General features: G+C 45.4%; 1 protein-coding gene across 3 annotated transcripts in view; it reads left to right on the top strand.

The window, feature by feature from the left end:
- The first annotated feature begins 6,061 nt into the window (after positions 1-6,061).
- The window catches only part of CTC1 (CST telomere replication complex component 1), a 25,121-nt gene continuing 6,810 nt past the window's right edge, over positions 6,062-24,372 (top strand). For 2 of the 3 annotated variants that reach the window (XM_054689789.1, XM_054689790.1), the window contains exons 1-23: positions 6,062-6,415; positions 8,012-8,190; positions 13,601-13,838; positions 13,995-14,206; positions 15,460-15,604; positions 16,444-16,728; positions 16,827-16,958; positions 17,519-17,751; positions 17,886-18,063; positions 18,141-18,341; positions 18,834-18,960; positions 19,542-19,656; positions 19,751-20,075; positions 20,164-20,253; positions 20,508-20,701; positions 21,740-21,819; positions 21,912-22,086; positions 22,370-22,447; positions 22,847-22,991; positions 23,084-23,148; positions 23,378-23,543; positions 23,935-24,061; positions 24,214-24,372. The exon at positions 24,214-24,372 is cut by the window's right edge and continues 708 nt beyond it. In XM_054689789.1, coding sequence (XP_054545764.1) covers positions 6,383-6,415; positions 8,012-8,190; positions 13,601-13,838; positions 13,995-14,206; positions 15,460-15,604; positions 16,444-16,728; positions 16,827-16,958; positions 17,519-17,751; positions 17,886-18,063; positions 18,141-18,341; positions 18,834-18,960; positions 19,542-19,656; positions 19,751-20,075; positions 20,164-20,253; positions 20,508-20,701; positions 21,740-21,819; positions 21,912-22,086; positions 22,370-22,447; positions 22,847-22,991; positions 23,084-23,148; positions 23,378-23,543; positions 23,935-24,061; positions 24,214-24,353 — 3,663 coding nt within the window. In that variant the 5' untranslated portion in view covers positions 6,062-6,382 and the 3' untranslated portion in view covers positions 24,354-24,372. The remainder of the gene's footprint in view (positions 6,416-8,011; positions 8,191-13,600; positions 13,839-13,994; positions 14,207-15,459; positions 15,605-16,443; positions 16,729-16,826; positions 16,959-17,518; positions 17,752-17,885; positions 18,064-18,140; positions 18,342-18,833; positions 18,961-19,541; positions 19,657-19,750; positions 20,076-20,163; positions 20,254-20,507; positions 20,702-21,739; positions 21,820-21,911; positions 22,087-22,369; positions 22,448-22,846; positions 22,992-23,083; positions 23,149-23,377; positions 23,544-23,934; positions 24,062-24,213) is intronic. The other variant, XM_037492336.2, reaches the window with a different exon arrangement.

Here is a 24,372-nt window from a genome sequence, read left to right as displayed (position 1 = left end):
GAACCCATTTAGAATAGGCAGGTTTGCAGGGATTGGGCTGCCCCTCTCCCTGTCCTATAACATTTTGACAGTAGGGAAGGAACCCATCTCTGATGTAATAATGGGAAATAATTGCAAACAAAGATTCATTTTATAAAGAACCTGGCATCAAAGTACACAACTAGTCCATTTGTTATAGGACAGGGAGAGGGGCAGCCCAAACCCCGCAAACCTGCCTATTCTAAATGGGTTCGGCCATCCGCCGCATCAACACAAAACACATGAGAGTAATGGGAAGGATCTTTAATAAAACTAGGAAACAATACAGGAAAGGCAAAGAGTCTAGTTTCTAAATGAAGCACCCAAAGTTACCCGTCCCCTCGTGGGTAAAACTCCATCCATATGGGATCGGCCCAGAGCAAGGCCCCAAAGCCTGCTACAAGTCTAAAGCATCTTCCAGTGGGGACCCAGAGAAAAGGGTCACAAACAACCGGACAAGCCCGGAAGGAAAAGAGCAAAATCAACATGAAGATAAAAGCTGCCATTGTCACCTCCCCACAGGTCTCACTCACATCTGTGTCACCCAGTCCACGATCAAAAGACAAGCGCAGTTTCTTTACTTGTCTCTAGGCTCCATGCGCCTCCTCCAGTTCTCCTGGCTCCATCCTGCTTCCTTCCTTAGTCTCTTCTGCAGCTTCTCCTCTTCCTGCTCAGCTCCACCCTCCCTTAGGGTGGGGCAGGGAACCTCCCCCTTTCCTGGGGACCACCCTGTTGCAATCCCCCCTTTTAATTTTATTCCACCATATCTATGGTGGCACAATCTCAGGGTGTAGTCTTAGGAGACTGTTTTTTTCAGGGTTACAATGTGTGTAAGAGAAGCAACAATTAGTCAGCAGCATTGTCCATGAATGTCCAGTATGACAGTTTCATTACTTAAAAATAGTCCATTATCCAAGCCAAAAGAAAAAAAATCTGGAGAATTGGCTAAAACAAGATAGCAAATATATCAAAATCACAGGGAAAAAATGTTAAAATGGTTCAACTGATGTAAAACACAAATTTTCTCAACCTTGATCCCAAACTTTTAACAGCATAGCAAAAGTTTGCAAACTAAATCTACTTTTAAACCATTTTTCCTATTTTTGCATAAAATCACAGGGCAGAAATAACTAACAGCAATTTTTAGCTGGCTTTGTTGAAATATTCCATACAGGATCAGAGCGAACCGGTGGCATCCAGTCGATGTAGGCTTCAGGTATAAAGTTGGTCTCATCAGACTCCACCTGGGCTTTCCTCTTCTCGAGGGTACCAGGGCATTTTTGTTGGCCAGGTTGTCCAGTCCTGCCAATGGAGGCAAGCTTCCTCACCTTCTTTGGAGGTCTCTGGAACCCTACAAACAAGGCAAACAGGTTCTCCTCTTCTTGGTTCAGCTCTTTTTCAACTTTCTGGAAGAACTCCACACAAAGCCACACAATCAAACTCACGTCCAATTTTTTGTTAAAACAGACAAAATCCCTATGGAAGTTATGCAAAAACAGACTCTGAAATAAGTAGCAAAAATTACTACCACTATTTGTATGCTGTGTTGGTATCAAGGGGAGAAAAAAATGTGACAAGTTAGCTTTGCTGGAAAAAAATTACAACCTTTCTGCAGATCCTGGTTACTCAAAACAAAACAAAACAAAACAAAAACTTCGTGGATTCAGGACAGAATGCATAAAAAAATTTCCAGTATTATGTCAAAGAAACCTTAGTAAATGTCAGGTGTATTTCCAGGTCTATTCAGTCCTTTGTAGGAAAGTTTTTTACTCTCAACAGTGCCATCAATAGGAATCTGTTGAGACCTTTTCTCCCTATATTTCCAGAAACAATTTCTGTAGATTTGAAACAATTGAATTATACAATATTACAAGGTGACAATCACCATTGACAATTTACATACATACCAGATACTGAGAGGTTTTTTCATACACATTTTAGAAAACTACTGTTAACATTTTGTACATACCAAAGTTTTACCATTTTCCCAAGTGACAGTGCTTCCCTTCCAGTTTTACTTCATTAGGTAAAAGCCAAATAGAACAAATTCATGTAATGCCTTCCCAGGAGGAAAGGCAGAAACTTTGTGGAGTGTCTCAGGAGCTCTACTGAGGTTCCACAAAATTTCCTTGCATCAGTCAAATGACAGGCTACCAAATTTGTACTTGAATTTAGATTTCTGGGAAGCTTTGCCATAAATATCAGAAAATTAGCAGAAACAACAATATTCAATCTCTATGAAGGCACCGGCTTAGTTCAGTAGCACAATGTTGACAATCAAACCATAACTTTTTTGTTTTTATCATAACTGGAGACTCTTTTTTTTTTTTTCCAACGTCTATGGGCACCATGTATACCAATTTGTCGATCACTGGAGGTCAAGACAGTTAGACACAAGGACATACAGACATACAACGTATAGACAAAGACAGTTTTTTTTTAGTTATGCCACGTAGAATATGTTATGTAACTGCAGTTTTACTCCATAGGCTCAGAAAAAAAATATCAAAGTCCAAAAAAAATGTGGAGTGTTGCTGGCAGAAAAATTTCCAGTTGTCATCCTGCAAACCTAAGACTTTGGAAATAGGAAGGAAAAGTTTTATTAATCACAAGAGTTTTGTCTGCTTAAACAAAAAATTGGACGTGAGGTTGTTTGTGTGGCTTTGTGTGGAGTTCTTCCAGAAAGTTGAAAAAGAGCTGAACCAAGAAGAAGAGAACCTGTTTGCCTTGTTTGTAGGGTTCCAGAGACCTCCAAAGAAGGTGAGGAAGCTTGCCTCCATTGGCAGGACTGGACAACCCGGCCAACGAAAATGCCCTGGTACCCTCGAGAAGAGGAAAGCCCAGGTGGAGTCTGATGAGACCAACTTCTTTCAGAAGCCTACACGGACCGGATGTCAACAGTTCGCTCTGAATCCTATATGGAGTATTCCAACGGAGCCAGCTAAAAATTGCTGCTTAGTTATTCTGCCCTGTGATTTTATGCAAAAATAGGCAATATGGTTTAAAAGTAGATTTGGTTTGCAAACTTTTGCTATGCTGTTTTAAAAAATTTGGGATCAAGGTTGAGAGAATTTGTCTTTACATAAGTTGAACCATTTTAAGATTTTTTTTCCTGTGATTTTTGACATATCTGCTGTCTTGTTCTGGCTAATGCCTCCAGATGTTTTCTTTCGGCTGGGACTGATGAACTGTTTTTCCAGGAATGGAGGACTTTTGCTTTCCACAATGGACACTACCTGGAGGGATTCGTTTTCTTTCAGACTGGAACCCTGGAAAATTTTCATCTGAGACTGTATCCCAGAATCCATATGTTTGATCTTCATCACCATGGAAATGGTGGCAAAAAGTGAAAGGGGGGAATTGTTAGGGGGAAAGGATGTCCTGAGATAATCTCATACAGGCTTTGTGGACTCCACCCCCACTCCAGACTAAAGCCATCAGGACATTGGGAAAGACAAATCCCATCACCACCAAGGGGAGGGTGGCTGGGACCTGAGGGTGGAGTTGGGCAGCCAGGTTGGATATAAAAACCAAACACGTGGGCCTTGCTCGCTCTCTGGCTCGCGATCGCTCGCCTCCTGGCTTCACCGCTCCTGGCTGGCGGCCAGCTCTCAGAGCGCCATTTTGGGATTCCTGATCGGCGGATCGGGTAGGACGCATTTAAAACTTTGTCTCCCACTTTTCTCCCAGAGCTGTACATTTCCTCATTTCCCTTTCCCTTGTAAATAAACCTTTTATTAACCTTTCACGTGTGCCTGCAGAAGAGCATTGATAAGTCCTTTTAAGCGCGCGGGTGAGGACCCACAGTCAGGCACCCCGTTTTGTATCGGGGTTGCTCTACAACACATTCAATAAGGTATAGAGAGCTTTTATCAAATGTGAAGTTGAATTAGAGGATACCATACCTTGTAGAATTTAAGTCTTTATTTTCCTATTAAATGACGAAAGCATTCTTATTGTCTACAATGTTTATACTTACTGTTGACTCCATCTTGTTCTAAAAACAATTTGAAGCTCCAATTGTTAGGGGGAAAGAATGTCCTAAAGCTTTGTGGACTCCACCCCCACCCCAGGCCAAAGCCAAAGACACTGGGAACTCCAAATCCCATCACCACCAAAGGGAAGGTGGCTGGGACCTGAGGGTGGGGTTAAGCAGTCAGGTTGGTATAAAGCCAGACACGTGGGCTTTGGAGGGGTCCCCCATTTTGGCTCTCCGCCAGCTAGCAGCGTCAGGCCAGCTCTGAGAGTGACTTTGGGTTTCCAGGTCGGCGGATCGGGTAGGACGCATTAAAGACTATTTCCCTATTTTCTCCCTGAGTTGTACATTTTCCTTATTTCCTTTTCCCTTGTAAATAAACCTTTTATTAACCTTTTGTGTGTGCCTGTAGTAGAGTATTAATAAGTCCCTTTTAAGCGCGCGGGTGAGGACCCACAGCCAGGCAACCCGTTTAATATCGGGGCTGTCCTTTAACACTATAAGTGCACAAGGGTTTAAAATGTTCCTTTTTCACTTTACCTTTTTACTCTCTCCTCCCCTCTAGCCTTACTGACTTCCTTGTATTTCCACCACATCGTCTTTGTGCTTATCATTCCCCTGGCCATTTTTTCTCTTTAAGTTCTATCATTTGATCCTTTATCTCTCTTTTTTCTCCCCTGCATTTTTAAAGGCCACGTTTACTAGGAAAATTAAGAAAGAGAGGCACCTGTATAGTCACAGGCAGGCAGGAGAGCTCTGAACCTTTATATTTTTCCCTTTATATCTTTTCTGGTTCTGTCTCCTCCACATGTTAGCACTCCCTGTTCACCGTGTCTGTCTCTGGTGAGTTGTCTCACCCCCAGCAACTCTGGCCTGTACCCCAGCTCTTGAATGCATAAATAAATAAATCTTTAATAAATAAATAAATGATGGTTATTTCAAAAAAGAAAAAAATGGATAATTTCTAAGTCTGTTAGGCAGGAAATAGGGTCTAGTGATTCTCACTCAGGACATTCTCACCAGACCGGACATAATCTGAGATTGAGACTGACCAGGTCATTATAAAGTAGAAAATAGCATTTTCTTCCCTGATGATGCAAGACAAGGTCATCTACCCACACTGTGAATCCCTATCTTTAAGAAGGAACCTCTCCCCAGTGCATACTTTAGATGAAATAAAGTTTCACACTAACACAACCCTTTAGGCTAACAACCTTTAAGGTGAATGATATGGAATCCATCATGAAGAGGTCACAGGCACAAGGAACCACATGTTTGAGATGGAATGACTTCACGGAAAGGAGAGTAAACAAAAGATTTTAGCCCTTTAATTATACTGGGTTAAAACTGCTTAAATAGAGCCTCCACCTGTTCCTCAGGGAGCAGCATACAGACCCTGTCTCTGATGCTGACTCTCTTATGCTGAACTGCACAAGATTTACTAAGTTCTTCCTTGGTACCTACAGGATTAGTCTCCATTATTTCTACTTTTCAGTGAGCTCAAGAACCCAGAGTCCAGTAACATAGGTACTGACAGTTAAGTGGGAGAAGAGTTAAATAATTAAAGCAATTAACTAAGGCCATAACCTAAATATGACAGAATGTTCTGGTTGTATTAAGGAAGAAATACTTCTCTCGCGTAACAAGATCAAGTAGCTCCGAAAGATGCTTAGGAGTTATCAAGCAGGCCCACTGTATTTGAACTCCTGAAGTCTCGCTGTTATAGGGCAGTCCTGATATTGAACGGGTTGCCTGGCTGTGGATCCTCACCCGCGCGCTTACAAGGGACTTATGAATACTCCACTACAGGCACACACAAAAGGTTAATAAAAGGTTTATTTACAAGGGAAAAGGAAATAAGGAAAATATACAACTCAGGGAGAAAATAGGGAAATAAAGTCTTTAATGCGTCCTACCCGATCCGCCGACCTGGAAACCCAAAGTCACTCTCAGAGCTGGCCGGTCGCTGCGAGCTGATGGAGAGCCAAAATGGGGAACACCCCCCCACCCCAGCCCACGTGTCTGGCTTTATGCCAACCTGACTGCTTAACCCCACCCTCAGGTCCCAGCCACCTTCCCTTTGGTGGTGATGGGATTTGGAGTTCCCAGTGTCTTTGGCTTTGGCCTGGGGTGGGGGTGGAGTCCACGAAGCCTGTATGGAATTAGCTTTAGGACATCCTTTTCCCCCTAGCACCCCCACACCATTCCAAGGATACCCGACCGAATAGCACTGGGAAGGTAGACCAGGGTGACAGAGAATGGCGGCCGGATGATGCCCGTGGCAGGAAGAAACGGAGGCGCCCCCACCGATGACGTCAGCGATCCTCCCGCGAGCACTCGCGCGGGCGACTGTCCCGGGTTCCTCGGAGGCGGAGCCTCGGGCGCCCCATGGCTGCTTACCGGTCTCAGCAGCTTGGCTCCGTGAGTGCTGTTTTCGTACCCTGTCCTTTTTATCTTGTCTGTCCCGAATTTTCTTTCTGTTCTGGTCCCCTCTACCTTGTCTTTTTGCCTCCCTGGCTTCGCTGGCAGTGTCCGGGCGACACTGCCACCTTTCGTCCTACCGCTACTTCTGCGACTCTCTCCGTGAACCGTAAACACTTCTCCAGCCACTCTGTAGGCTTCAAGCCCATTGGGAAACGAGAAGCGGACTGATGGCAAACATTGGAGCTTTGAGTTCCTGGGGTAGACCCTCTGACGCAGCTGTAGGGGGAAAGGATAATTGATGATTAGGAAAAGCTTCTAAGACCCGAAATATGCATAGGAGTTAGCAAGGCAAAAAAGTGCTGAAAGAGGTTTCAAGATGGATGCAAAAACCTAATCAAGAGGTAGAAATAGAGGCCGGTGTCTGAAAAACTCAAAGTGGGGGGAGGGGGTTTGAGGGGGCCTCGACTTACAAGTTTTACTCAGCAGAGATTTTAACCTAAGGATAATTGGGAGTTATTGGAGGATTTCATGCAGAAGAGTGATTGGGTGAAATTTGAATTGTCTCTGAGGAAGCAGTGTAGAGAGTGGATTAGAGATTATCAGAAGACTGGTTTAACGTATTGAGAGATGATTGTGATCTGACAATGACAGCAGTGTTGAGGTTCCAAAGGTGAAGACAGAGTAAAAAAATTATTAAGGAAATAGAATCTAAAGGACTTGGGGAAAAGAAGGAGATAAGGAGCACATGGGATTTCGGGGTATAGCTATTTGGTTGGGGGTGCTATTTGCTGTTAGTGAACTTTGGAAAAGGATTGGGTTTTATGAAAAGCTGTGTCAGGCCTATGTGGCACTTGTAGATTGACCAGTTGGAGAATCTGGTAGACAGATGAATATAATTAGAACCCAAGGGAGAGATCCCAGTTAGAGACTTAGAAAACAATATCTAATTAAGACATCCAATTCATGAGGTTATTAAGGGGAAAGTGTGTCGTGTTTTCAGATGTCATCCTATAGTCACATTAATCTGAGAAGATTATTTAATATGCTGTCTTCTGAATCCACCTATTCTGCTCCCCACTCTGTCTCTGGTGAATCCTCTCACCCCCGCACCTCTGATGGGGGGATGGGTGCAGAAGAACTAGACAAATAAATATTTTTTTAAATAGCAAATGCTGTCTTTTGGATCGCTCACTCCTCCCTGGATTCAAATTTGGTAGATAAGGTCCATGAATTCATATTTTAAGCAAAACTTAACAAGCATATGTGCAGAGTGCTGTGGGAGCTCCAAAAAAGAAGTGGCATTTTGACTGGGTGGTCAGAGAAGGGTTCATAGAGAAGTACAATATATATTTTAGGTGAGCATGTTTCAGGTTGGTGCAGGTTTGTTAGAAAGTGATAAGACCAAAGCTGGATGTCTGACTAAGGTGGCTGTATGACTGGACTAAAGACTTCAAGATTTCTCCAAATTCTAAACTCCTTTATCACCTTCATTTACATGCCCTCTTATTTCCAACCCCTCCCCCGCTCAGTTGCTTTTTTTTCTTCCCCAAGATTCCTTGTAGGGTAGGGTGATCATGAAAATATTTTCACTAGGTTCATTTTCCTCAGGAGGAAGCCTGGCTTGAGACTGCCCAGACCTTCATCCAAGAGACCCTGTGTCCACCTGGCAAGGAGCCTAATGTCCAGTTGACTCAATTAGTAATTGACTGTGTGAAGACTGTCTGGTTGTCCCAGGGAAATAAGCAAGGTTTTGCATTGCCCCTTAGCTACAGGTAAGGAGTGGTGTGTGTGGGGTGGAGGGGTGTCGTTAAATATTTGGAATTTAAAAGGAAGGACTTACGGTTTAAAGGGGGAGAAATGAGTAGAATGAGAGGATACAAGCTAAGGGGAGAAAAATGTGGTCTAACCACAACCTTTTTCTGCCAAACTATCCCATTCTCCATTAAGCTACTTTCCTTTTCCTATAATTCTAAATTGGCTTGAGTCAAATTTAGAGGAAAGGAAAGGGAGAGAGAGGAAGAAGGGAAGATAGAAAATTTGGGAAATGAACCCTCAAAGTGGGGACAGATTGATATATCATCATTTTGTATATTAGGAAACTAAATACAGAGATCAGACCAAGTTTAAGAAGACACGAGTCCAAGGTCTTCTGAAGACCCCCCCCCACCTGCATTTCCATTTCCTAAACTGTTCTGAGTGATTTTGTTAAAGTACCACAAGAAAAGGGTTCCCTAACCAAATAAGTTTGAGAGACATTGGATCTGATTAACTGCTTTAGGAGAGTCATGAGACTCATAAACATATTAAAGGCTCTGAAAAATTCCTACAAAAAACAGCCTTTTTACTTCTCATAAAGTGACCACTATTTTAAATATGGGCTGTATTATTCCTGTGAATATCTATTTTTACAGCACATGCATCAACCCCTAAGCAATCCACAGAATTTTGCATACCTTCACACTTTATATAAATGGTGCCACACCATACAGATCCTCTGCTGTCTGCTTTTTGTATTTAACATTATGTTTCTGAGATTTATTCATATTAATAACTAATTTATTTTAACTACTCTATGGTATCCTATTATATGAATATACATATCACTGTTTATCATTTAAAAAGTGAAAAAAGTACAAATCTGTTTAGCTTTTTTTTTTAATTTTTTATTAATTAGTCATTTAGATAAATATTACTTTGGAGTTGATGTTTTTATACCTCCATATGTGCCCAGGCTTCACTCATCCTCTACCAAGTTTCCTGTGTCAGTGCCCTGTCCCCTTCCTTCCCCTGCCCCCTCCTCTCTCGCCCCTGTTCCCTCTGGTAACCAGTATATTTTTCCCAGAGTCTAAGAATTGTTTTTGCTCTGCTTTATCAATGTATGTTTTTTGGTTATTTTTATACCACAGGTAAAGTGAGACCATCCAGTGTCTGTCTTTCACTTTCTGACCTATTGTACTTAGCATTGTTTAGCTTTGTTTAATTTGTCATTTCCCAAACGTATTTCAGCACAGGATGCTTTCCCTCTGGCACCCGTGCTTATGGCAGTTTTGGGAAACCCTTCAGTCAGCCTGGCAATCTGCCTCAGCTAGTACAGGCAAGCAGTCTTTGGTGAGAAGACAGCTTAATTGTACTCTGTTATCCAAAACATCACCAGCAAAATGCTGTGTCATTTTTTCATCCTTAGACTAATGGAAACTAAAAGTGCTGGTCTACCAGCATATAAATCAGCACACTACTTCTTTCATTTGGAGTCTTATCTGGGACCAGTCAGTTGAACTAAACTGCTTGACTTTTAAAAATTGTAACATCTTTCTATATTTGTTTCAAATTTTTTTAAAGATTTATTTATTTATTTATACAAGCACTGGGTACAGTCAGAAGCGAGGGTGAGAGAATTCACCAGAGTCAGAGCAGGGAGCAGAGCAGGCAGAAGGACTGAAGTACACTGCTGAGGGGAGCAGCGGGCGGCAGGAGAGGTCTGCGAGCCATGTGGGACCCTTGCAGTCGGCCAGGGATTGAACTGGCGCTGCAGAGGCTGCGGGCAGCTTCACAGCCCAGCGCTCAATTGCTGCCACCAGGGAGGCCCTCAATTTCTATTTTATAAAAAGTTGTTAAAATGTTACAGATTTAGTGACTTCCCTATCTGCTCACTCCTGTTCCAGTTCTCTCCTTCCTGTCCTCTAGATCACTGTCCCTGAAGGGAACTTTAACCTCACTGAGTATGCACATACCTCACTAGCCATGCTGCCAGTGCCATGGAGCTGTACCCATTGATGCAAATAGGAGCATACATGTATATTATGAATCTTTTCCAAATTTGGTGTTTACTTTGTTGAAAAATTTTTTTTTCTTTTACATAGGTATTAAATGATATCTTAATTCCAAAGTAATTTCCCTGGTGCACTCTTCCCAGGTGCTTTTTACCCCATTGGACTGTTTTTCCTTTCTTTTCCAACAAGTCTTGTCCAAGTTCAGAACTCTTAAAATTAAATACATTGTTAAAATTTATTTATTTTTTTTTTATAGAGGCATGTTTTATTTATTTATTTAGTTTGTTTGTTTGTTTTTGTTTACACATGCACTGGGTACAGTCAGAAGTGCGGGAGGGTGAGAGAATTCACCAGAGCCAGAGCGGGGAGCAGAGCAGGCAGAAGGACCGAAGTACACTGCTGAGGGGAGCAGCGGGCGGCAGGAGAGGTCTGCGCGCCATGTGGGATCCTCCGCCAGTGGCCGGGGAGCAGCCGGGGATCGAACCGGCGCCGCAGAGGCCGCGGGCAGCTTCGCAACCCAGCGCTCAACCGCTGCGCCACCGGGGAGGCCCCCATTGTTAAAATTTAAACATAGGATAGGGCCTCCCCTTTGCGCAGAGGTTGAGCTGTGGGCTGCTAAGCTGCCCGCAGCCGCTGCAGCGCTGGTTCAATGCCCAGCTGCTGGTTCGTTTCCCGGCTGCCAGCGAGGGTCCCACATGGCGCGCAGACCTCTCCTGTTGTGCCCACTGCTCCCCTCAGCAGTGTATTTCCTCAGTCTGCCTGTTCTGCTCTGGCGGATTCTTTCACCCTCCTGCGCTTCTGACTGTACCCAGTGCTTGAAATAAATAAATCTTTAAAAAAAAAAAAATTTAAACGTAGGATGAGATCTCCTGCGAAAACGATCCAGCTAGCATTGGGAAAGCCCTGGAGAGAACTACTTATCAACTAGTCATAATTGAAGAAATTGTGATTTCCATGATACCTGTATTGCAGTGGAATTAGAAGCTTCCATAGCTGAGTATGTGTCTAGTGGCCTCAGTGGTTGCAGTTTGATTAAAGGAACATTCAGATCTCTTAAAATTATGGCAGCATAGAATAATTGAAAAATGGCATATCAACTATGTTTAGGAAACTAGGAATCTTTCATAAAGTGTTCTTGTTCTTCAAGATAAATGTAAAATAGCAAATGTGTAGATGTGAGGCATTTATAAAGAATGGTGGATGAGAGTAAAATAGAAATTATTTGACAGTCTTATTCACTTCCATTTTCCATTGAGGGCTTGCTGCGTGCCAGGCACTTGAAAGTTGAAAAGCAATGACAAATGCAAAGTATTTGAGGTTATCGCTTTCTGTTTCCTGCCCCAAATCCCAAAGAATCTGGGGGATAATGACCCCTATCTTGACCCGTTTTCTATCCTGAAGGTGTCTAAAATAAAGATACAACTCTCTCCTGTTGCTCTTTTCCTGGACCTTTACAGAAGTAGGGAAACGTGGAGAAAGAACGTGAACTTCCGAGTAAGATATACCTGGCTTTATCATCTATGCCATTGTATACCTAAGCTGCTCTGTTTCCTCAGTGGTATTAACGGGGGGTTTTGGTGAAGATTCAGTGTAGTGTGGAGCATGAATGGCCCCAACATAGTATGTGTATAGCAGGGATTCAACACATGTTAGTTTCTGTCTTTGCCTTTTATCTTCTCCAAAGCCATTTGGGCATAAAAGGCAAATATGAAAGGGAAATGGACCATCTAGAGCAGATTCCCACTGTGAGTACTCCTGTGTGATTCAAGTTGAACACAAGGAGGAAAAGTTGTGGTGTTTTGTCACTGTATCCAGATTGTTTTCCACCCCAAAAACATGGGAATGCAAGTGTGTGGAGTAATGGTATTACAAAGATATGAGCCTGTCACAACTTTGATTAAGTTTTCTATAATACACCCCCAATTGACTGTGACATAGCAGTGTTGCAACACTTTGCTTAAGAATGGCTGATCTTGAAGGAGAAGGACAAATAATGAATAATTTTGATGATATGGAACATAAAGAAACAAAGTAAAGGGACAGGGCCTCCCTCATGGTGCAAGGGGTCAAGACGCAACCTATGAAGCTATCCGCAGCCACTACAGCACGAGTTCGATCCCTGGCATGAGTTTGATCTTTGTAATACCATTACCCCACACACTTGCATTCCCATGTTTTTGGAGTGGAAAACAATCAGGATACAGTGACAAAACATCACAAACTTTTCCTCCTTGTACTCTACCTACATGGCGCAGCAGACCTCTCCTTTCTCACCCACTGCGCCCCTCAGCAGCGTATTTCTGTCGATCTGCCTGTTCTGTTCCCCACTCTGTCTCTGGTGAATCCTCTCACCCCCATCCCCCCCCCCCGCACACACACACCTCTGTCCTTTACCCCAGTTCTTATATGCATGAATAAATAAATCTTTTAAAAAGAAACAAAACAAAGAGACAGGCAGAAAGAGACCCTTGAAGATATTATTTATTTATTTCTGCATAGAAGAACTGGGGTGTAGGCCAGAGGTACAGGAGGTGAGAGGATTCACCAGAGAGAGTGGGAAGCAGTGGGTAAGACAGGAGAGGTCTGCTGCGCCATATGTGGGTTAGCTCCCTGGCTGGGGATTGAGCTCAAGTCTTAGTGGTGATAACACTGAGACTTAACCCCTGGGCCACCAAGGAGGCCCCAGGCCCTTGAAATCTGATTGTAGACCTGAGATTGCCATAAAGGGAAGGTGAGGGGATGGGTACAAAGGGGGGAGGGGGACTCAATATTTGGGCTTTGGTGGTGTGTGGTGTGATAATATACATTTGTAGAGATAAGAACTTATAAACATTTAAAGAAAAAAAAAGAATGATTGCTCTCAAATAGCTGTTGGAATTTGGGAGTTCTTAATATCAACTCTCATCTCAGCCTCAGCTTCCCAGCCAGTCTCTAGTACTGTGATATTATAGACTAGGAAGGAAACCTGGCCGGGGCCATGAGGTTGAGCCATTAGGCAGGATGTGCAAGTGGCTCCTTGGAATTCCCTGTGGAACTAACACCTGAGATGCTGTCAAGGGAGCTGTAAAAGTAGCTATAAAGTGCTGTTGCCACATTTGTCTTCTCAGGTTGCTCTTGAAGTCCTACTTCATTTCTCTGGGTCTGCTCTGTGGTACATTCTTGTTCAGAGTATGATACAGCACAGACTTTCTTCTTGCTTTCCCTAGGTACTACCCAGTCTTTAGATCCAGGCTCTATCCTCATTTTCTTAAACTCTTAGCCCCAAGATTTTTCCCCTTTGGTCAGTCAAACTATCTTAATCTTGTGTTCTCCATCAACCTTTCTTTGGGATCCTGGGGGGACTTGTTGGAGTGAGGGTAACTTCCTAGGTTGGACATGACTTTACAGGACCTCTGCTCCCATCATTCTGCAGCTTTGTCTCAGTTCAGGACCTGAAGACCCATCAGCACCTCCCGTGCTATAGCCACCTGTCCTGGAGCAGCAGTACATACAAAACATGGGCCCAAGAAGCTGTACCAAGTGGAACCCCCCTGCCTCAAGAACGACTGTTACTTTTAGGAACGCTAACAGACCGACCAGGGGATTTGGGAAAAGAGTACAAAAATGGAGGACTCTATGTGAGAGATAACACGGGTATCCTGGGCTGTGAGGTGAGCAGGAACAGGGAGGGGAAGGATCCTTTACCTCATATCCTAACAAGAATGGTGTCTAGGGAGTGAGACAATTAAATCTCTGAGGGAACAGGGTGGAAGGAAGTTATTGGGTTACTAGGCTCCTGTTTAACCCCTGCTCTTGGTCTTTTCCAGCTCATAGACCTGGATCTTTCTTGGCTGGGCCATCTTTTTCTGTTCCCCGTTTGGAGTTACCTCCCTCCTGCCAAGTGGAATTCTTCAGGGGAAGGGCATTTGGAGCTCTGGGGTGCTCCTGTGCCAGTGTTTCCCTTGACCATCAATCCTGCCTCTCCTTCCCCTCTCCCAGTTATCTACCCAGAGAATGCTTCTCACCTGCTCAGGCACAGGTAATTCTTCCCTCTGGGAAAGAGGGAGCACCCTGAAACTGGGAGGATGATGATGGGTCAGTGGAATGAAGAAAAGAAAGGTATAGAGAGTGATGTATATGGATTGTTCCAAATCATGGGAATGATGGGTCCTCTCCAGATGTTAACAGCAGTGTCTTCAAGGGAAGTATGCCTTATCCAAAGATGGGCAGAGGGCCTCCCCGGTGGCGCAGCGGTTGAGCGCTGGGTTGCGAAGCTGCCCGCGGCCTCTGTGGCGCCGGTTCGATCCCTGGCTGCTCCCCGGCCACCGGAGGAGGGTCCCACATGGCGTGCAGACCTCTCCTGCCGCCCGCTGCTCCCCTCAGCAGTGTACTTCGGTCCTTCTGCCTGCTCTGCTCCCCGCTCTGGCTCTGGTGAATTCTCTCACCCTCCCGCGCTTCTGACTGTACCCAGTGCATGTATAAACAAAACAAACAAACAAACCAGCAAACAAATAAATAAAGCATGCCTCTATAAAAAAAAAAAATTAAAAAAACAAACAAACAAACAAAGATGGGCAGAGTCTAAGGATTTTTAAAATAATTGCTTTGAGCTATGACATTTTATTTATTTATTTAAGATTTAGTTATTTATTTATACAAGCAGTGGGTACAGTCAGAAGCGCGGGAGGGTGAGAGAATTCACCAGAGCCAGAGCGGGGAGCAGAGCAGGCAGAAGGACCGAAGTACACTGCTGAGGGGAGCAGCGGGCGGCAGGAGAGGTCTGCATGCCATGTGGGACCCTCCTCCGGTGGCCGGGGAGCAGCCGGAGATCGAACCGGCGCTGCAGAGGCTGCAGGCAGCTTCGCAACCCCGCACTCAACCGCTGCGCCACCTGGGAGGCCCGAGCTATGACATTTTAAATCATGACTAGATTATTCTTTTTTTAAGATTTATTTTATTTATGCATACAAGAACTGGGGTATAGTCCAAAGGCGTCGTGGGGGGAGGGGGTGTGAGAGGATTCACCAGAGACAGAGTGGGGAGCAGAACAGGTAGATCTACTGAAATACACTGCTGAGGGAAGCAGCCGGCAAGAGGGAGAGGTCTACTGTGCCATGTGGGTAGCTCCCTGGCTGGGGATCGAACTCATGCTGCAGTGGCTGCTGATAGCTTCATTGTGCTGAGACTTAAACCCTTTGCACCACTAGGAAGGCCCATAGGTTTACAGCTGAAGAGAAGGGTGTAGAAAAGAAATGAAAGTGAATTTTCCCCCTCCTCTTTTTCTTCCTTTAGAAGCAAGCTCAAAGTTGTGCAGCCAAACTTGGCTGGGACACTGGTTCGATTGAGTGCTCTTGTGAAAAGTAAAAAGAAAACTTACTTCGTCCTATCTCTTGGTGCATCATCCCAAGCTGGCAGCCATGTGTCTATCATTGTGCAGGTGAGGATTAGGGTAAATTCAGGGACCTGGAGTGTAAAAGGCATGTTAAAACTCTTATTGTTTTGGATTTTTTTGCATTTGTTTTTTGAAGTAGCATTGCATTATAACACTATATAAACTTCAAATGCACGTTATTATAAATCAGTGTCCATATATATATTACATTAAGTTTGCCACTGAATGTCCACTTCTATCCTTAACCATACCATTGACCCCCACCTTTTTTTTAAAAAAAAAATGTATGCATACAAGAGCTGGGGTACTGGCCAGAGGTGTGGGGGGTGAGAGGACTCACCAGAGACAGAGCAGGGAATAGAACAGACAGATTGACCGAAGCACACTGCTGAGGGGAGCAGTGGGCCAGCCATGAGAGGTCCGCTGTGCCATGTGGGTTGCTCCCCGGCCAACCGGGGATCGAACTTGCACTGCAGAGGCAGTGGACAGCCCCATAGGTTGCACAGACCCATAGGTTGCGTCTTAACCCCCTGCAACACCAGGAAGACCCTCATGGACCCCTTTTGCCTAATTTAGCCACCACTCCCCTTCCCACCTAGTAGCCACTAGCTTGGTTTTTTATCTAAACATTTTTGTTTTATTTAACTGATTCATTTATTTTGTTCATATAGAAATAATATGTTACATATGTATTTTTGTGTTTTTTAAATTTCATTGGTTTACAACATTGTATATGAGTCAAGGTATAGATACACACCTCTTACATGTGTGTTACCACATCCCACTCACCTCTAAGACAACTAGAGTCTGGAAGGGGACTCTGGCAGAGGCAGCATCATGAAAAGCATCTCAAGTTCCATGTTGCTTGCCTCTGTACAAGCCAGGTCCCTGCCCAGCTGGTGTGGCACCGAGCCCTTAGGCCTGGTAGGGCCTATGTGCTGACAGCGCTACGAGTAGCCAAGATCTGTGGTCACCGTTGCCACGTTTGGATGACCAGTTCCACCTCTCGTCTGTTGCAACTGAAACCAGAGTGTGTGTATGAGCTGGACCTAGAGCTGGATGAACCCCTCTTGGAGGCTAATTCCAAGCCACTTCCTATGCCAGACAACTCCCAAAACAGGAAGGGACAAAAAGGCCTCACGCGCGATTCCATACTCTTATCATATACGGTGAGCATAAGGAAGCAATCCTAAAGCTTGGTGGGTAGGAAATGTGGGTCTCCAGAGAGGAAGGAAATAGGTATCAACTGGACATTTGGCTTCTGCAGGGGATGGTAACTGGTGTGCTGAATGAGCCTGCTGGCTACTATGAGCTGGACACACAGCTGGGTCTCTGTCTGGCCTACCAGCAGCAATTCCCTGACCTCAGGCGGGTGGTGCGACCAGGAGTCCGTCTTGAGGTAGGTGAGGAATCAGAGCTGATGACAAAAAGAGGCCCCCTTAGCAGCTTTTTTTACTTTCGTGGAATGGTCTTTTAAAATGAAAACAGGGTGGGCACCTCAATAGCAAAGCTATAAAAATAAGTGTGTTGAGGGCGGGGCTTGCTTACTTTTCTTAAGCATGGCCTGAGTATGATCTCGGATCAGGAAAGAGTAGGGTCTGCAGCACTGGGAAGATGGATAAGGCTAGAGCATCTCCTCCACAGAAGGCCTTCTGACTAGAGGAGGAGGCCCTGGGGCCGAAGCACGGATTTGGGCTGGGACAATCACAGTAGCCTGATGAGTACTAAATCATTCTAGCCAGGAGCCTTCTGGTTCACAGAAAGACTGAGCGGAACTCACAGGAGATGATGGATTACTGCAGGGAGAGTGGGTTGTGCCAGAAAGTGAGCCATGGAAAGCAGAAGGAAATAATGAAGAAATTGTGTTTTCATGGAACCCAGGCAGTGGAGAGCTGCAGTCAACACTGCCTGATTCAGGGGCTTCGCCTCTGCTTTTTCACTTTTCCTGTTTTCCCCCAGCTCCAGGATGTTCACCTCCTACAGTCACTTGGTGGAGGGATAACAAGGCCAGTGCTAGCCCCCTGTTTCCGTGGTGCTGTGCTGCTTCGGGCCTTCTCACACCAGAAGCCTGAGACTCAGTCTTGCCACCAAGGCCACGGGGCCTCCCTGTATAAGCAGCTGTCATGGGAACATCAGTTAGGACTTCCCCTCTACCTGTGGGCCACCAAGGCCCTGGAGGAGCTAACTTGCAAGTGAGGAGGATGAAGGTCTGAGAGGCTGGAGGTTGGTGGGAGGAAGGAGTAGAACACGCCTCTGTAAGGGAAGCAGGATGCTGGCAGAGAGAGAGTTTTTGGGGAAAGTGACTTGGTTTCTTTCCCTGGCCAAGACTGTGCCCTCATGTGCTGAGACACCGACAATTCCTGGCCCATTCCTTGCCTGGAAACCCCAATCTGGCACTGCAGCTCCTGGCTCCTATCCTGGATGGTCTAGCTCCCTCCTGCAGTCCCAGTCGGAGTGCACACAACGAAATCCTTGAAGAGCCACATCACTGTCCACTCCAGAAGGTAGGAGGATGTGGGGAAAGGTGGCTATCAGAGCTAATTCACTAGGGGACATACAATCTCATTTCTCTCCCTTACAGTATGCTCCACTGCAGAGTCCCTGTTCTTTCCCCACCCTGGCCACCGTGAAAGAGGAAGGGCAGTGCAGGGCCCAGGACACCTTTGACCCTAAGACCCTTCTGCCCCTGCCAGAGGCTTATCACCTGACTAGTTGCCAGCTAAATCAGCGTCTGACCTGGTCCTGGCTCCGACTACTGCCCTGTGACTTTCAGCCAACCCGGGTAAGGGGCCTCCAGCATGGCTCAAGGGTCTTCCTCTTATTGCCACCCTCACTGCCATGATCATTAGCATTTCTTGTCATTTTGACTTTACTAACCTAATTCAGTTGCTCCATCTCTTCTTGACCTGTCTGATTAATTCTTCCTGCAGTAACTAGAAAGAGTGAGGCAAAATATAACTTGGATCTCAAAACTCTAGCTTTAAATTCTTTTCTTGTTTCTCCTAGTGCACAAACGCCTTATTATATCCTCTGAGGTCCTACTTGACCTCCTGCCTCTGACCTCTGTTTGCATACTTTCCTCCCACTACTACATATGTAAACATCTGTGTTTTTTCACATCTGTTTTCCTGGTTGAATATATATAGTTCTTTAAAGTCATTGACTATGTCTTTTTTTGTTCACTTTATATCTAACGTAATACAGTGCCTGGCACAATGTATATTTTCAGTATTTGTTTAATAACTACTTGATAGCAACCTTCATTTCCTTGCAGGTCTTACTTGGGGTTCTAGTGGCTTCATCTCGTAAAGGTTGTCTGCAACTTCGAGACCAAAGTGGTTCCCTCCCCTGCCTACTCCTGGCCAAGCACTCGCAACCCCTCTGTGATCCCCGGCTCATAGGTTTGGAGTTCAGAGGTGGAGGAAAGATGGTGGTAGGATAGAAGTTCTCAGAAAGGGGGGGTCAGAGGGAAGAGATTTGGGAGGAAGCACCTGCTGGATTTTTCTAGAGATGCTGTAATGGCATAGTTTTGGGAGAAGTTTGGGAGATTGGTATTGGCAGGTAGAGAAAAGGAACAAGAGACTCCCTACCCAGAACTACAATTTCCAAAACTCATTTCTCTCACCATAGCTCCTAATAAGCACACCAAGATGACACCTCCCATTTTCCCTTCATTCTTAGTTCAGAAAAATAATGATGTATTTGGACTTAGGGAAACCCTGGAAAGGAAAGTTCCTTGGGTCTGGGAACAGGCATTTTTGGGATTTGTGAGAAAGAATCAAGACCTTTCAGTGTAGGAGGATGGGCAGGACTGGACATGCATATAGAATGATTTCTCTCTTGGAGGCATCCCTCCAAGGTGGGCGTTAGGTCTGGGTCTCCGCTTTGTGTTGGGGGAGCAGCTTTGGCCGAGGTTGGGTAGGTTAGTCTGCTTCACTGTGCATTTTTCCTCTTCTTGCCAAAATAGAAAACTTTCTTTTAGGCTGCCTGGTGCGGGTAGAAAAGTTCCAATTGGTCATAGAGAGGAATGTGAGATGCAACTTCCCTTCCTGGAAGGAGCTGAGCATGACAGGCTTCATCCAGGAGCAGAAGGCCAGGTTGACTTGGGGTCGTGGCTCTGAGGGGCAGAGGACGGGCCTAGTGCAGATAGTGAAACACCACAGCATCCAATGTCCTGATGTCTCCCAACAGAGTCTACGTACAGTTCTTTCTGGCTGATGCCTTGATCCTGCCTGTGCCCAGACTTTTCCTTCACTCAGCTACCTCTTCAACGCCTCCTCAGACAGAGCCCACTCTCCAGGATTCCCACATAGGACAGAGTCGTCTATTCTTGCTCTCCCACAAGGAGGCTCTGATGAAGAGGAACATGTGTGTCCCCCCTGGATCCAGTCCAGAGGTGCCCAAACCCACTCTCAGTTTCCATGTATCAGGGAGCTGGCTTGGGGGCACCCAGAGGAAGGAAAGTACTGGATGGGGCCCACCTGAGCCCAAAGGAGATGATAACAAAGATCAAAAGGTAAACTGGGACTGCAGGGACCCAGGCTTTGACTTCCTATCCCAGCTCCTTTGTGGGACGCGAGCACACTGCTCTCCTTCCCTTGCAGGTTCTTCTTCTTTTCCTTGGCTCCTCGGTCCGCTGGTTTGAGTTCTTGCATCCAGGGCAAGTATACCGGCTTGTGGCTCCTGGCCCTCCTGTGAGTGCCCCATTACATCATACCCTTCTCAGAAAACTCTTTTTGGCTTGGGGTCTAGAAAGGGAGTACCAGTAACTAGTCACTCTGGATCTCCTAGAAGCAGGGTAAATTCAGGTCAAAAAGAAGGCCTACCTGTATCTAGATCACTTCCTTTACCTGGTCCAGAAAGAGAACTAATTGGTTCATAGTATTTCATGAACCTCCCCTCTGAACCAGGACAGACTTAGAGACAGTCATCTTCCTATTCCTTGCAGACACCACAGTTGTTTGAGAAGGACAGGTCATCTCACATATCACAGCGTCCTCTGGACTTGGCTGGCTGTGCGCATTGTCTCACTATCCAGAATGAGTGGACCTTTGAACTTGAGAGCTCCCAGGACATCCCAGCTGTACCTGGTGTCAACAAGGCATTGCCTGAATCCTCGCTGACCGACCTGCTCAGTGGCAAGTAAATGTCCACCAGCTTCTCCAGCTATTCAGGCTGCCCTTTCCCTCTGCTGTGGTTACACAGTGCTTCTATAATGTGATTCAGCCTCTAGAGGAATGAATGATGTCAGTGTAAGGTGGAAGTTGTGGTTTCCTTCAGCATATTACAATTTTGAAATGATCACTTGCAAGCTTTCTTACAATTAATGGAAAAGCTATAGCAATAAAAGAATACAAGAAAAAAACAAATGTAAGGACAAAAACAAAATTTATGGCAAAGGACTATCCTTTAGTTCAAGAAGTTGCTGGCTTGTGTCTTCAAAAATGACTATACTTTCCTCACAAAAACTTTTTGGGGTGGCTGTGTGCAAATGAAGAAGCTGCAGAGATATGTCCCCCTATACAAAAACAAAAAGCCTTACTGAATTGTGTGTGTGATTTTTATGAAACAGATGTTTCAAGAACCTGTGATATGAAGGAGAGGACGTAAGTCCCAGCGTATAAAACTGCAAATGGGGCCTCCCGGTGGCGCAGCGGGTTAAGTGTTCCACTGTGAAGCTCTCTGCAGCCTCTGCAGTGCGGGTTCAATCCCAGCCCACCAGGGAGCATCCCACATGGCAGGCAGATCTCCTGTCGCGTCCGCTGCTACCTCAGCAATGTATTTCTGTCGTCTCCCTGCTCTGCCACTGGTGGGTCCTCTCACCCTCCTGCACCTCTGGCCTGTACCCCAGCTCTTGTATAAAAATAAATAAATCTTTAAAAAAAAAAAACAACTGCAAATGGACTGGGCTGACTGACATTATAGGTATAAATGCAAGTGGAGATTTAATTCTACTGATACACTTCTGGTTACTAAGTTGTTTAGGTTGTGAGTGATCTGCCATAATTGTTTTGCCCATAAGCTGTGTTACTTCAGTGTGTAATTTGACAGCACATTTTTTTTTATGACTTTATAATTGATGTTCTAGCGATACTTTAGCTCCCTTTTCTGTCTCTCCATTTTCTGCTTTCTATACCTCCAACCTCACTTTTTCTTCACTTTATTTTTCTGACCCTCCAGTGTCACTGATTCCTTGGTGTCTTTGTCAGCTGAAATTTTGTCACGAACACTGTGTGCGCCATCTCTCTGGATGCAGTCTGGTAATGTCACCTCTGCGGGGGATGGTATGAAATAGAGTGATGGGACTTTGTGGTCTAGACAAATATCACTGAACGCTCCCCTTCTACTCTAGGGAGCACTGTGGCCATCAGAAGGTGTATGAAGCTAACTGTTGCTCTGGAAACTGCTGAATGTAATTTCCCCCCTTACTTGGACATATATGTTGAAGACCCACACTTATCTTCCTTACTAGGACTCCTCCCAGGAGCCCGAGTCTACTTCAGCCAACTAGAAAAAAGGGTTTCCAGGTAAAGTAGCTTGCCTTGCTTTCTCTTCCTACTGACGTGGTTCTCTTAACTGCTCACCCCTACTTAATTGTGCTGCAGTAACACCTTTTTGATATTACCTCTGATATGTTAGTCTGACATTTGTGCCCTCTACCTTCATGAGATGTTCCAGACCAATTCTTCCCTCTGCTTTCATAGAACCAGAACCAAAACCAGAGTCCATCCCTAAGAAGGAGTCACCAAGCCTGAGATACAGCTCCTACCTTAAATTGACTTATTTTTACTCTTCCTCCTCTACTTGCAGGTCCCAAAATATTTACTATTGTTTCCGGTCATCCTCTTATGTGCAAGTCCTGAGTTTTCCCCCAGAAACCACAGTCAGGTCAGTGTCCCTGATCTTTAAACTTCACAGCCTTGCATCTGCATCCCATGCATGTTCCTGGCTCTGGAGTTATTGCTGTAACTACAGTTTCTCGAATTCCAATAGAATGTATTGAGTGAGAAGAATTTCCTTTGCTCATTTTACCCAAAAGGATTTAGTGTTTTATGTTCTTTAAGGCTTTTCAGTCTAAAATATCTTTCTTGGCCAGCATCTTTGTTGTTCAAGCCTGAGAAATACTTGATGACAATCAGAGATCAGGAATCAAAATGTGGGCCACAGGTCTTCTTGGAGAGCCTACTGTGGTCTGCATCCCTATGATTGTTAAGTCCTTCCAGACACACCCTGCTTTCAGAACTCTGCTTGCTGGCTGTTTCTTGACCTTTCTCTCTCTCTCTCTAGTGCTCCGCTGCCCCACGTTTACCTGGCTGAACTTCTACAGGGTGACCGAGCCCCATTCCGGGCCACCGCATCTTGCCATATTGTTTCTGTCTTTAGCCTTCAGCTCCTCTGGGTGTGTGCTCATTGTACCAGCCTCTGCCCCCAGGTATGGGGAGGGGACACCGAGCTGGGTGCAGGGGCGCCAGAAGGATGTGATGGGACCAAGAGGATTTTTCCTAACCACTTTCTTCATCCCAGGGAAGGTGTACTCGTCAGAGCCCTATTTGCCCCACTCAGGCATCTATAAGCCAGGCCAGCATCAGGTGAGAGCGCAAGGTGGACGCCCATTACACCATTTACTTTCCTGTTACACATCTCTGTTCGCTGTCCATGAGCTAGTATAATTCCTGGCTTGTGGGAATTGCTTAATGTTTTTGGATGAGTGACTGGAGGTGAAATGTGCTAAAGACTAGAAATGGTGGGGAGGGAGGTATATCAGGTCCAGGTGACTGGCCACTTGCGTTTGCTCTGGAGTTCCTGTTTCTTCCCCAGACTCCTGGTAGAGGATGGGACTGCTGAAGCTGCAGTGACCTGTAGGAATCATCATGTGGCAGCAGCACTTGGTCTGTGTCCTAGTGAGTGGACCGCCCTCCTAGAGTTTGTCCGAGGGCCTGGGAGAGTGGCTTTGCAATTTACAGGGCCTGGAGCCCAACTTAAGGTGAGACATGCCTGGGAGGTGGGAGCTCAGATTCCTGAGGTTTTATTTATTTATTTATTTATCTATTTATCTATTTATTTATTTATTTATACATGCACTGGGTACAGTCAGAAGCGCGGGAGGGTGAGAGAATTCACAGAGCCAGAGTGGGGAACAGAACAGGCAGCCTTGACAAAATACACTGCTGAGGGGAGCAGCAGGCGGCAGGAGAGGTCTGTCGCACCATGTGGGACCCTAGCTGGCGGCCAGGGAACTAAGTGGTGCTGCAGAGGCTGTGGGCAGCTTCACAGCCCAGCGTTCAACCACTACACCACCAGGGGAGGCCCTCCTGAGGTTTTAAATGAGGATTTTAGAATTTGAATTCTGATTAATCCTGAATTTTCCTTTCTAGTCCACAGCCAGGATTGATGAATCCTTGACCTTTTTGCTCCAGACACTTTGTACTAGCTCCTCTGTTCTTCGCCCTATTGTACTTTCTTTTGAGCTTGAGAAGAAACCCTCCAACATCATACCTCTAGGTAAGGATTGGCAGGTTAGGGGATAGATAGCTAGATCCCAAGCAGAAGATTGAGAGATGGATAGAGGATTTCTGGAGTTGGGGCGGACAATGACTGATGGGGACTAAAAACCATATGTATAAGATATGTGTTCTCCTCTCTTCCCGTCTCAGAACCTCCTCGGCTGCAACGATTCCAGTGTGGGGAGCTCCCTTTGCTGACACGTGTGAATCCCAGGATCCGACTGTCATGCCTCTCTATCGAGGAGCCCAAGCACTCCCACTCCCTGAGGGCCTTTGATTCCTCCTCCTAACCTGAACTGCAACATTGGC

This window comes from Talpa occidentalis, unplaced genomic scaffold (genome assembly GCF_014898055.3).
Source record: "Talpa occidentalis isolate TD23 unplaced genomic scaffold, MPIMG_talOcc4v2.1 talOcc4.7, whole genome shotgun sequence".
NCBI lineage: Eukaryota > Metazoa > Chordata > Mammalia > Eulipotyphla > Talpidae > Talpa > Talpa occidentalis.
This window is presented reverse-complemented; position numbering and strand designations above follow the sequence as displayed.